Source organism: Gracilinanus agilis, chromosome 2 (assembly GCF_016433145.1).
Source record: "Gracilinanus agilis isolate LMUSP501 chromosome 2, AgileGrace, whole genome shotgun sequence".
In the NCBI taxonomy this organism is placed as follows: domain Eukaryota; kingdom Metazoa; phylum Chordata; class Mammalia; order Didelphimorphia; family Didelphidae; genus Gracilinanus; species Gracilinanus agilis.
Genome location: NC_058131.1, coordinates 321,416,978 through 321,430,946, shown reverse-complemented (window position 1 = coordinate 321,430,946; position 13,969 = coordinate 321,416,978). Strand labels below are relative to the sequence as shown.

The window sequence follows — 13,969 nt, the reverse complement described above, 5'->3', positions numbered from 1 at the left end:
TTTTTAAGGCCTAATAAATTCCCTCCCCCTTCTCCTCCCCTCCCTTTTTTGACCCCCACCCCCACTCCCCTGCTCCCCTTGGTTTATCTCTTCTGACTTTCTCCGTAGGGTTATATAGAGTTCTATATCCCAATGGATATAGCTATTCTTCCCTCTCAGGTTTAATTCCACTGAGAATAAGGTTTAAATATTACCTCTTAATGCTCTCTTCCTCTCCTTCTTATAATAGTATTCATCCCCTTCCCTTCCTATGCCCTCTTTGTGTGCAATAGAATATCATATTTTTCTTATTCATTCAAGTTTCTCTTGGTGCCATCTACTATTTACCCCACTCTTTCCCACCCATCCCATATCATCTTGGACCATTTAGTACTCCAACCTCTCCCTGTGAATTATTATTCTGATTACTATAATAGTGAATACTATAAAAGTGAATAGAGTTCACTACAGAGAATTATACATAACATTTCTCCATATGGGAATACAAATAATTAGATCTTATTAAGGCCCTTAAAAAGGCAAATTTAAAAATAAGAGTTTTCTTTCTTTCCCCTCTGTTTCTCATTTACCTTTTCATGTTTCTCTTGGTTTTTGTGGTTGGATATCATACTTTCTATTTAGTTCTGGTCTTTTCTGTGCAAATTCTTGGAAATCTTCTATCTTATTGAATGCCCATACTTTCCCCTGGAAGTATATAGTCAGTTTTGATGGTTAGGTGATCCTTGGTTGTAGACCCAGTTCTCTTGCCTTTCTGAATATCATATTCCAAGCTTTGCGGTCTTGTAGTGTGGAGGCTGCCAGATCCTGTGTGATCCTCATTGGTGCTCCTTGATATCTGAATTGTCTCTTTCTGGCTTCTTGTAAGATTTTTTCTTTTACTTGGAAGCTCTTGAATTTGGCTTTTATATTCCTGGGGGTTGTCTTTTCAGGGTTTAGTGTAGAGGGTGATCTATGGATCCTTTCAATGTCTATATTTCCCACTTGTTGTAGATCTTCAGGGCAGTTTTGCTGAATAATTTCTTTTATTATGGAATCCAAATTTCTATTAATTTCTGCTTCTTCAGGAAGACCAATGAGTCTCAGATTGTCTCTTTTAGACCTGTTTTCTTGATCTGTCAATTTCTCATTGAGATATTTCATGTTTCCTTCCATTTTATCTGTCTTTTGACTTTGCTTTCTTTGTTCTTGCTGTCTTGAGAGATTGTTGGCTTCTACTTGCCCAATTCTTGTCTTTAGAGACTGGTTTTCTGCTATAATCTTTTGATTTTCCCTTTCAATTTGGTCTATTCTGTTTTCCAGGTATTTGATTTTGGTCTCCAGTTTGCTTATCAGTTCTTTTGATTTGGTGGCATCTTTTTTGAATTGCCCAATTCTAGCTTTTAGAGACTGGTTTTCAGCTATAATCTTTTGGTTTTCCTTTTCAATCTGGTATATTTTGTTCTTCAAGGCTTCCAGCTGGTCATTTCTGGTCTTCAATTTGCTCATCAATTCATTTCATTTCTGAGCCTCACTTTCCAATTGCGAAATTCTGCTTTTTAAACTGTTATTTTCTTGCCAGATCTCTTCCATCTTTCTTATAATCTCAGATTTGTACTCTTCAAGAGCTTGTGACCAGTTTTCATTTTTTTGGGAAGGTTTGGATATGCTTACTTGTTTGTTCTCCTCTACTGTTTAATTTGTTGTCTGGATTTTTTCTGTGTAAAAGTTGTGTAGTGTTAAAGATTTCTTCTTGATCTTTCTCTTCTGGGGTTCTTGTGTCTGGCTTGCCATTGTTAACCCAGCACACTCTCAGCTTTATCCTCATGCCCAGGGTCTGTCTGCACTCTTTAGGCTCCTGAGGTCTCAGGTCTAGTTGTTCTCAGGGTAAAGCCTCCTGGTGGTCCCCTTGCTTGTTCCTCTGCCCAAAGCTCCTTTAACAGTCTCCGGGTGCTGCTTCCACAGTCATGCACACCCTCTACTGGGTCCCCACCCAAGGTCTGTGCCTGCACTCAGGATCCACGTCTGCACCTGTATCCGAGCCTACACTCAAGGTCTGTGTTCTAAGTCTTTGTGTTCTTTAGCCTCTTGGGGTCTTAAATCTTGCTGCTCTCAGGAGCAGGCCCTGGTGATCCCTGGTAGCTGCAAAGGACTTAATGGATGTCCCAAACTTGCTCTATCTCTTGTGTGCTGGCTTTGGCCCTGTAGGTGATGTGGGCAGGTAGGGGTTGCTCAGCTGGTGTTTTAGTGAGAGGTATTTCACCTCCTTATATCATGGAAATGCCTTGATCCTACATACCTTCAATGCTGAGCCCTGTTGTGTGGTCCCTTTGTTTGTCTGGATTTGTTTTTTATGTCCTCTTGAGGAGTACTATATGAGGGTTAGGTGAGGTTAAGCAGCTGCTTTTTTACTCTGCTACCATCTTAACCCGGAAACCCAACAAGGTTCTTACATGCTTTTTCTCCAGTCTTTTGCAAGTTTGCCTTTGTCTATCTTTATTTTAACATCATCCTTACAAGTTGTCCTCTAGAAGCTATGTAACTTACTAATATCCATTCTTTTTTTAACCCCTTACCTTCCACCTTATAGTCAATACTTTGTATTGATCCACAGCAGAAGAACTGCAAGGGATAGGCAATGGGGGTTAAATGACTTGCCCAGGGTCACACATCTGGGAAGTGTCTGAAGCCAGATTTGAACCTAGGACCTCCCATCTCTAGACCTGGCTCTCAATCCAGTGAGCTAACCAGTTGCCTCCACTAATATCCTTTCTAAAATATAGCATCCATGTGTGACTTCATCCTATACATATTAGTTTTCATGAATCCATTCAGTATTTCCTCTTTAGGCAATTAATAATTCCCCAAAGTGTACTGTCAGGGTTTTTCCCTTTTCTCTTGGTTTTTCCTTGTCCAGTTCAGCACTGTACTCTGCCCTCCTTTCCTCTCTCTCTCGCTTCCTGGTGTGCTTCTGTGCAGTTTGCTGCTTTCTCCCTTTTCCTGTCCTTGGAAATCTGACAGAATATAGGTACAGAACTAGCTGATAAGGAAGTTAAATTGTTGCCCCTCAGAATGTTTTTCCTAATTCGAGAACTAATGAGAAATAAAATGCAATTTCTTACTTAGTTCTACTGTTGCTTTCTCATTGTTTCCTATCATTTATTCTAAACATGCTATGTTTCAGTCACATTTTTTGCCCAATAGGTTTTGGTGGTTTAATTGGGATTTTGGCCATGGCTGATAATCCCATACTAAGGCAATATGTGTTCTGTGTGAAACCTTTGGAAACTCATGGACCTTGCATTGGAAATTGCATAAGAAATAGATGATGAAATATAAGCTGGTGTAAACTCTCTATATATTTTGTAATAGAATGTAAGCTTGTTGATGGAATGGCTTCATTTTTTTGTTGTTTATTATTCACAGAGGCTGGTACAAAGAAGTGAAGAGGTGAAGGGAACAAGCATTTATTAAGCATCTACTATGTGCCAGGGACTGTGCTAAACACTATAAAACTTTCATTTGATCCTTATAACAAACCTGGTAGGTATTATTTCCATTTTATGGTTGAGGAAACTCAGGCAGATAGAGGTAACATAACTTTCCCAGAGTCTATATAATTGTCTGAGTTTAGACTTGAATGCAGAGCTTTCTAATGCCTTGGTCTATTTGCTGTTCTATCTACCTCATTAGAAGGGTGAGAAGAAACTACATTGAAGTGTCTTAATAAATATTTGATGAATTTTTTCACATCCAGCAAAAATGGGATAAAGTATTATGAGTGATGGGATGATGTTGCAGAATGGGAAATCAGAGGGACACAGGCAGGACTATCTAGAAGAGCTTTCTCTAATTCACAGAATTTGAATTAGAGGCCATCTAGTCCAACCCCAAGCTGAACAGATATCTTCCCTACAACATCACTGAGAAAGCTGTCACCTCAGCTTTCAGTTAAAACCTCCAGTGAAGAGCAATCCACTATGTCTGGAGGCATTGCATTTTATTTGTACACAGTTCCAATGAATAGTTTTTACTTACATTTAATCCCAAATCTGTCTCTGCAGCTCTTTTCCACCAATTGCTCCTAGTTTGGCCCTTTCAGAATGGTTAGGAACAATTCAATCCTTCTTCTATGTGATAGTCATTCAAAGGCTTGAGAAAAGCTGTCATTGAAAGAGGTCCCCATATGAGCAGAAGCTACTAATATTTATTCTGAAAATATCCTTCAGTTTGCCTGGTTAAAAAGGGGTTTGTACTCATTTGGTTAATCTCTGCCCACAAACTCAAGTGCCCCTCTGTTATTCTTTAGGACAGATAAAGGGATGGCTAAAATAGATGATGGAAATGGGGACACCACTGGGATGAAATATTCCAATGAGGAAGTATAAGGAAAGTCAGGGATGGGTATGAATTTAAGGGAAAAACATGCATGTTAGATACAATTAATCAGACAACAAACATTTAGAAAGTGCCTACTATGAGCTTAGTATTGAGAATACAAAAGAAAAAATAAACAGTTCTTGTCCTAAAGGACCTTACATTGTATCTGAGAAGGGTCTATACGAATGATGGTAAACCTTTTGGAGAAGGAGTGCTGGACCTGGCCCTCACCACACTCCCCAGACTTAGTGCCATGCCCACCCTTGTAAGAAATAAAATGTATATAAAAGTATAGATTTAAAAATGTTAAGGTTTTAAAGGATTTATTTGTAGTAATTAGAAAAATGAAGCCACATGCCATGCTAAGAGTCATTTTAAAAGTCGCTCCCTGTTTCCTCCTCATCCCATCCTGGCTCAACTCCAAAGGCAGAAAAGAGGAAGTACCAATCCAATCACTCACTATTTATCCTTCTATCTATGTGATTATGTTTCCTGCCCACGTGATTATGCAAAAGAGGAAACCAGCTGGCTCTTGGGAAACATAGTTTGAAAGAACCTTAAATGTCCACAGGATGTTTAGATCAGGGACCTCAAAATTAGTTCAAGGACCCCCAAATTTCCAGTATCACATTCCCCCTGAGAGAAGAGGGAGCCTGGTCTCTCTGAAGGCTCTTGTAAACATAACTAACATAAATTACAGAAATTTAGGGATAAAAGGAAAAGAGGACAAAAATAATGATCCTATGATTGCTAGGCACACTGACAAAAAGCCAGTTAGGGGGCAGTCCCCTTCAGCATAAGACTGTACATTCAAAATAAGTGCATTCAAATCCCCATAGTTCAATCAACTGCACCTCAAACTTCATTTTGGATCTTCATGATGCAGTGTAGATTCTTCAGGCATCTTCATGGTGCCTTCTCCAAACAGGTTCATTGTCTGGATTCTGGGGAGATGGCATATTTCTTATCCTGCAATTACTCTCAAAAGAATTTAAACTTTACATTATAGATTATAAAACATATGTTGCCTTCAAAGAAGAATTACACATTCCCCCCTGAAATTACTCTCAAAAGAATTTAAATTTTACATTATAGATTACAATACAGATATTATGATTATAAAACATACATACCACCCACAGGAGATTTAATAACACATTCTCCCCTGAAGAGGGTTAAGGCCAATACCCAGATCAGCTAAGGATACATGGCTGAGTTATAGGGTTGTATGAATTAATTGGCAAAAGAAGTAAAGATAAAAATCCAAGTAAAAGAGAAAGAAATGACTTGTGAATGAAATGTAAAATGTCAAAATCCTTATGTGCAAAAATGTAAGGAAAAATAAACTTATAGCAGGTATTTGAATCAAAGCCCAATTAAAGTGATTTAAGCAATTGTGCTACCCATTAGTAACCATGACTACAGAAAGTTGCCACACATATAAGAGAAAGAAAAGGACCAAATTTGTGTTCAAGGGAAGTGTCTTTCCCTGGTTTGATTTGCCTATAATTCTCAGGGATAGGGTGAGCCAGGATGATGGCCAACCTTTTGTACTTGACTAGGATGAAACTCAGGGAACTCTGACTTTTAACATATGTCAGAAAAGCTGCAACCCGAACCCCAATTACTAAGTTCAAGTCCTTCAGTATTGGCATGAAAAAATTCTGTCAATCCTACCTAGATTAGTATGGTCTTTTTTGACCTTGTGCTGCTAGGCACTGTGCGGTTTCTCATCAATCCCATTGGGACTTGGTGGTCTCTTTGATTTTGTGGCTCTTTTATTCCCTTTTCCTGGAATCAGACAGAATCATTAATCACAGTCCCATAATATTTACCAATAATTGGCAGGTTGATAGTCTAAGGCTTTTTTGGGTATGCATTAATATTACAGCAACTATATTTATATTAAACATATTACTGTAAAATAAAAAAGGATTAATATTGATTATATGTACTTTAAATATAAAAAATGAGAAAAAGAGAAAAAAACTCAACTACTGTATTGCACATAGAAGGGAAAAATAATAAAAGAATGTTTTAAAAATCAAAAATATGTAGCTTAGAATCAGTGAAAGGTTTTTTCACCCAAAAATGACATCCATTTCCTGTAAGCTTTTCCATGAACTCCTGTGTGTGAAAATGGCTTTTACAAAATAGCAGATTCATAATGCAATTCAAATAAAGTATCAACATTTCTAATAATACATTTAAAGACAATAGGAAACAAACCCATATGAGTTTTTTTATATAACCACTTGCTGTGATATTTAAAAGTATATACTCGTCACAAATTCAACAGGTATAGCAAATCATTTAACCTTGGCTGAGATATTTTTAGCAAAATCTATTACTGCCTCCATCCAAATTGTGGGGCAGAGCTTAAAAAAATCTGATAAAAACCTCTTGGGTCTAAAATATCAGCAGGAATTGTAGATCCTTCTGATGAGAAAGGGCTCATGGGTGTAAAAGCTCTTCTTTGTTAAAAGTCATTAATGTCACTGACTTCCTGGTTAAGATGGCAGCTGAGTAAAAAGCAGCTGCTTAACCACTCCTAACCAAAATATATAGGACTCCTCAAGAAGACATAAAAACAAATCCAGAGGAACGAAGGGACTCCACAACAGGGCGCAGCATTGAAGGTATGTGGAATTGGGGCATTTCCATGCTATAAGGGGGTGAAATAGCTCTCACTAAAATGCAAGTTGAGCAACCCCCTCCCCCACCTCACACCACCTCCAGTGCCAAAGTCAGCGCACAAGAGCTAGAGCAAGCTTGGGGCATCCATTAAGTCCTTGGCAGCTACCTAGGGCCACCAAGACCTGTTCCTGAGAGCAGCAATACTTAAGACCCCAAGAGGCTAAAGAACGCACGTGGACTTTGAGTGCAGACCCTGAGTGCAGGCCCAAGTGCAAGTTCTTGAGTCCACAGATCCTGAGCGCTAGAGCGGACTCGGATCCTGAGCACAGGAGTGGACCTTGAGTGAGGACCCAGTGCTTATTATAGTAGAATATAAATTTCTTGAAAGCATGATCTATTTTGCCACATACCATAGTTCCTCACACAAAATGAGTCATTAATAAGTACTCATCAAATTGAATTTCATTCATTAGCCTCAGGTAGATTTGGGTTTTAAATTCCTAGATTGTTAAGAAAAAGAGAAAGGAACTCATCAAGTTACATCTCAACTTATTGGAACTTAGACAAGGCATGAAGCAAAAAGCCAACAGGAAACAGGAAAAGAGAATAACCAAGAGAATAACTGATGTCAGTATGACTGACAATAAGGAAACAAGTAATGATAATTAAAACCTAAAGGTGCTTATATAAAGGTCAATAAAACTAATTTAAAAACCAGAAACAAACAATGAAAAAGGGAGCAAGCCTCAAATTCCATAATTACAATGATCAACTCATGAGTTTGAAATAAATCAAGGACATGGTCAGAGATTACTACATTCAACTGTATGCGGAGCTTATATATAGATGAAGTCAGTCTTGATTATTAGAACAAAATATTAAAGAGATGGTGATTAGTGGGTATCTACAAAAGGAAATGGTGATTTCAAAGAGTCAGTATCAATAACAGATTAGTCATGCCAGACTAACCTTATTCTGTTATTATTTTATTTATTTATTGTAGGTCATATATAATATATTATTTACATAATGATATATTTAAGCTATTAATAAATTATTTTGGTGCCAAATTACTAAAACTGGAGATCAAAAAAATGCTATAGATATAGTTTAGTTAGACTACAGCAAAATATTTAATCAAGTATCTCATATTATTCTAGTAGAAAAGTTGGATAGATATGTCTGTCCAGATTAGATGATGAGACAAATAGATTCAGAACTGGTTGAATGGCTGGTTTCGAGGTGGGTCTGGCTGAAGATTTCTGGGGAATCTGGCCTTGTACTTCACATTTTTATCTATGACTTTGATATGACCATCTTCATCATATTTGCAGAAGACAGAAAGCTATGGAGGTTAATTAACACACTGGATAGTAAAATAAAAAAGATCTGGAGAGGCAAGAACCCTGGACTTTATCTAGTAAGATATAATTCAGTCGGACCAAATTTAAAATCTTTTGTTTAGGTTAAAAAAAAGCCAGCTTTATAAGTGCAAGATGTAGAAGACATGATTAGACAACACTTAGTGTGAATAAAAAATTTGAGGCTGTTAGTGGACTGAGAGCTTAGTGTGAGCCAGTAGAATCATATGGCAGTTCCTCAAAAACGAATGTTATTTGGATTGCATTCTGATAAGTATGGTTTCTAGGAACAAGGAAGTGTACTTCACCTCCTCTGCACTTCACTCTGATGAGAGGACACTTAGATCGTATTTGATTTTAAAAACTGTCATATAGGGCTGCTAATTAGAAACCATCCAGAGAAAAGCAATAAGGCTATTGACTTATATATCCACTGGAGGAGTGGATGAAGGAATTGGGACTATTTACAGGGAGAAAATTACAGTTATTTTCAATGAAAACTATTAGATGGAAGAGATACTAGACTTGTTCTGTTTGGCTCAAAGAGAAAAAAAAACTAGTAATAACAGGTGGGAATTGCAAAGAACAAAACTTAGAATTCATGTAAGGAAAAATTTCCTAACAATTTAGATAACTAAAGGTGGAATGAGCTTTATTTATCTTCAAGCTGAGCTTAGATAATCACTTGTTGAATATTTTGTGTTGGGGATTGCTTTTGGAAGATGGGCTGGACTAGAAAGCCACTGTGGACATTTCCAAATAAAAAGTTCTGTGATAACTGCTTGAAAACTTGAGAATTCACATGAATCTAAAGAAAATGTGCTAAAGATATAAAATAACCAAATTAACAAAATAAGAAGTAGATCTCTGTCCTCATCTTAATTTACAGGACTTCATTTGATGATTCCTACCACTTTCCACAAGGTGAAAGAACTTGGGGGACTAGAGAGTTGTTTACACTCACTAGCCAGCAACATCTTGAAGGATCAGTCTGGATTTACTCTGCCTCTGTGACTCATCACTACTTGATTCCTTGTTGATACTCAATCTGATAACAGTTAACATATATCTTATTATCCTTGCCCTCAGAATTGATATTCTAGTTCTGCAGTGTTGTTTTTGCTTAGAAAAGTGTGAGATCTCTTTCAGAATGAAATATGCAGGAAAACACTATTCTAAGATATTGGAAACTGCCTCTTTCAGGGATGCCCAGGATCGGAATAATTCTAGACTTTTAAAGATTTCCTGTACTTTTACCTAGATCTCATAGTCCTGTTCTCTTTGCAAAAGGTTTCCTCTGGCATTCTCTAAAGAGTAAGCAACTTTGGTAACCATGACCTTTACAGTTTCTCTTATAACCATTAAGCCTCAAACCACTATCACATCCAGAGTTCTCTTTCTGCACTACTTCCATAAATTATTAACTTGATAGGAGTAATTTGTGTATTAAGAAATAAGATTCATTCTCATGTTCCATGCAGGAAACATTACTTGTCAGGTTTTAAAAACAAGATTTAAAAGCCAATAGTTGCCTTTTATGAAATTCCTTTTGTGTGATTTTTCATTTTCTATGGCTAACTTTGCATTTTTCTTGGCTTGGGAGGGCAGAACTAGGATTACTGACTCCAAGTTGCAGGTTCTCTCACTCTCCTCTCAAAAACCCTAAAGTTGGGGCAGCTGGGTAGTTCAGTGGATTGAGAGCCAGGCCTAGAGACAGAAGGTCCTAGGTTCAAATCCAGCCTCAGACACTTCCCAGCTGTGTGACCCTGGGCAAGTCACTTGATCCCCATTGCCCACCCTTACCACTCTTCCACCAAGGAGCCAATACACAGAAGTTAAAGGTTTAAGAAAAAACATTAAAAATAAACCCTAAAGTTGCTGAGTTGTAGACAGTAATAAGTGTTATATTTAGGTTGTCTTAGGAGGGTCTTTTTCATAGAATCAACAAAGGTTTATATTTATTCAATGTGAGGGCAGGGCTTCAATACAGAAAATACACATGGGGTTGGGAAACACACACACACACACACACACACACACACACACGCGTGCGCGCACACATACCTCACACTTTCTCCTGGATTCCTTTCTGAGGGCTGTTGTTTTGTGAGACAGAGAGAAACACTCAAGGTAGGAAAGATTCCCAGAAATCTTGATAATACTGCCATACCCTTCTTAGAACTACTTTCTCCCTCAAACATAATTTTCAGTCAGTCCAAAATAGCTACTCATCTAGTACTATTGACTTAAATGTATTTTTAAATCTTCCCCTATGATTTCTTCTCCATAGTCATAATGATGCTACATTTGCCACCATTGGCTTGATGTTCCTTGCTGTTGTGCTGATTCAACTCACCACCAGCTCTTTGCTTTGCTGCTTTGTTTGGTACTGTCCATGGTACTGAAAAGGTTGAAGTAGATTTTTTTTTTAACTCAATAGAAATGAAAACTTTCTAAGAATCAAAGTTATCAAAAAACTGAACTGCCTGCCTCTGGAAATAATGAGCTCTTTTATTTGAATTCTTGGAGATGAACGAATCATCACTTGTCAGAGATGTTCATTAAGGCATTTCTGCTACAGGTAAGGGCTTAACATGATTCCCTCTGAAATCCTGGTAAATTCCAAGAGTCTCTGAGACTGCCTTTTCTGAATTGTAAATTTCTAGTTTTAAGTTTTTACATTCTACTGATGAAATCAAGTTATATTAATGTCATTTTTAATGTAATTCTAAAATATAAAATTTAAAATTAAAGTAACTTGCAAGCAAAGAGTGAGATAATAAGAATTTTCCTATTTAAGTATATTGTAATTTGGTTGAAGTAATTATTTTTTAAAAAGAATGTTAAATTTAAAATGTGAAACTATGATATCATTAATGTGAGTATTTCTATTCTGGTTCTGATTTCAAGCACATTTACATTTTAGTAGTTTTGTGAGTTGCTCTGGCCATAAAAGTTTTTGTAAAAAATACCCTACATAGAGCACATACATTATTATGTTTTAATATTTTGAAAGAACCGTGATTGCTACAGTGTGATTACCCTTTCCAATAAATAACACACATCACAGACATCTATCCCTCTGCAGACAGATTCATGAGTTGTTGTGGCTGAAAAATTTGATTTTCTTGTGGTTGACATTGTGAAAGGAATTAGTAACTTATATTGTTCTACTCCATAAATCCTTAATATACTTCTTGGGTTCAGCACTATCACTTATAAGCAAAATATGAATAAGTTTGACTACTCCTTGAAATATCTCTGAAAACCCCTTTTAGTTGGGCAACAGATGTATGTCTGTTGCAATCCTTGTGAAATCCATCATACGGTCTTTAAAGTCATGGGAAGGGAGTAATGTTCTGAATTATTGGATACTCTCCTCAATGACTTAGGCCACTGGATACATGTCCTTATGGCTCAGTGATGTCTTATTTTGTGTGAATGTAATATCTGCTCTGATCCACATATGGTATAATGGTAAGAACATTGAACATGGATCTAGGAGAACTGAGTTTAAGACCCAAATTTGCTGTTTCTGGGTTGAGTGAATGTCAAAAAATTCCTGTAAAATCATTGAGCTTCAATTTCCTCATTTATAAAATAAAATTTACATTACCAACCTCAAGGGAAGGTGTGAGGAAATGTGCTTAAGAAATATGAATTATTTACAAGTGCATATTTTCAGCTTCCAAATTGGGTGATCATCAAGAGCTAGAAATTCTTGTTCATGGTTTTCTCTTCCTTTGCCACTCTCAGATTGTCCTTAGAGATCAGGGGTGGTGAACATGTTTCTAAGGGCCCTCGGTCATCTCCAATTCCCACTTCTCTCCTGAAGTTAGATGAGAGTGGATAGAAATTAGGGAAATTCTCCATATCTCCAAAGATTGTTTTCCTTACTGGATTCTGAGCAAAGATCTCCAAGGACATTGTTAAAAATCTCATAAGTCCCAGGAGAAGATCAATGGAAATCAGAGCCAGTGTTTCTAGATGAAGTAATGAGACTAGAGGAGTGAGTGAGACCAGAGACCTTGTAGCTGTAAAGTGGTGGAAGGTGTTTTGTTGGGCTCAGAAATGTCCTAAGCCCAGGAACAGGCTCTGTTGGGGCTGTAATGAGTTCTAGTATATTCTTCTACTCTTCTCCATAGGAAGAATGCTCTATGATATGTGTTGGAATTTTGCATTAATAAGCAGGATCTGGACTGGATGAGGGTAAAAACATTGGGATTACTTGTTCATTTGTATATAACGAGAAGCAGGGATTGTAGGAAGAATTTTTATATGCATTTCTGCTTCTCATTATTATTTTTCTACTTGATCTACATATAGGTATCAAAGGATTGATTATGTATGAGTCTGAGAGAAATGGGATAACATGAATCTCTGAGATGCTAGGTGGGGGAAGGTCTTGTCAAATTCCAAATATTAGGAGTGTGAGGAATATTTAATACATAATAGTATGCCAAAGCATAGAGTATTTGAAATGGAAGGAATTTTATAATATAGACTATAAAAAGTTTAGAATATGAAATATTTTTAAAAGAGTGGCAAAGTAGGGATGTAACTTAGAAGCAATAATGTTAGACTATAGCATATAAAGTGTCAGATTTATAAGAAACATATCAAAATAGTATTAGACTATAGAATGCTTATGCTGGAAGATTAAAGCTAGAAGAGACCTCAGAACATTGCATTTCTGGACATCATATAATTTCATAATTGGAAGGGATCCTTAATACCGTTTAGTTCCAACTCCCATCCTACTTCTTATTTTATATATGAATAAATTGAGGCTAAATTATCTAAAATAACACCCAAGATTTCAAGCTAGTTAGTGACTCATCCAGGAGTAGAACTAAGATCTCCTGAGAGCAGTTTTATCAAACTGCAGCAACCAAGCTTTTCTTCTCTGTCCTTTCCTCCCCCTCCAAGGAAACATTTTGTTTACTCTAAGAGAAGGGTAGCACTACCGTGAAGTAAGGGTTAGACAAAATGATCTGTCTGTCAGCTCTTACTATCATAGATACTGGTCTAAATGTTAAGTTTCCCATTTAGGATTTGGGCAGTGACAAGAAAGAGTTATGGTCCTGACTCTTTCTCTTTGTCATCTAATATTATATAGACAGAAATCTGGTAGCATCTGTGATATCTTTACTATCATATAGTGAGTTTTGGCTCCAGCCTAAATCTAATATTTCTGTTCCTCTCTCTCTTGTGTACCTGCTTATATGTGCTCATACTTGTTTGAGGTATAGCCTTTGGAGTCTTTTATATATACATTCTTCATTCAAACTTCTTCCAATAAAAGACAGAAATGCTTTTGCTACACACTGTAAACAACAAATATCTGCACCTAATATCTACCAATTGTGGTACTAACTTAAAATAGAAGTGTTTTCAATATAAATTTTGGTAAATGTATAATAGTGAGAAATTTTAACAGTTTGAAAAGGACTTTTGACAGCAACAAACTCTCTATAGTTCTGAACTGACTTAAGCAAGAGAGTTACACACAATTGTAATACCTTCCACTGTTGAACAGCTCTAATTATTAGGCATATTGCTCTCATTTTGGATTAAAATCTTGTCATTCTGGAATTCAACCCCCTCCCCCATAT

At 36.8% G+C, this 13,969-nt stretch overlaps 1 protein-coding gene across 1 annotated transcript in view; it reads left to right on the top strand.

Moving 5' to 3' along the window:
• Positions 1–4,364, top strand: part of LOC123233706 (prostaglandin G/H synthase 1-like) — a 103,594-nt gene extending 99,230 nt beyond the window's left edge. The window contains exons 11-12 of the mRNA XM_044659763.1: positions 1,942–2,030; positions 4,286–4,364. Of these exons, the coding sequence (XP_044515698.1) occupies positions 1,942–2,030; positions 4,286–4,364 (168 nt within the window). The remainder of the gene's footprint in view (positions 1–1,941; positions 2,031–4,285) is intronic.
• Positions 4,365–13,969: the final 9,605 nt, after the last annotated feature.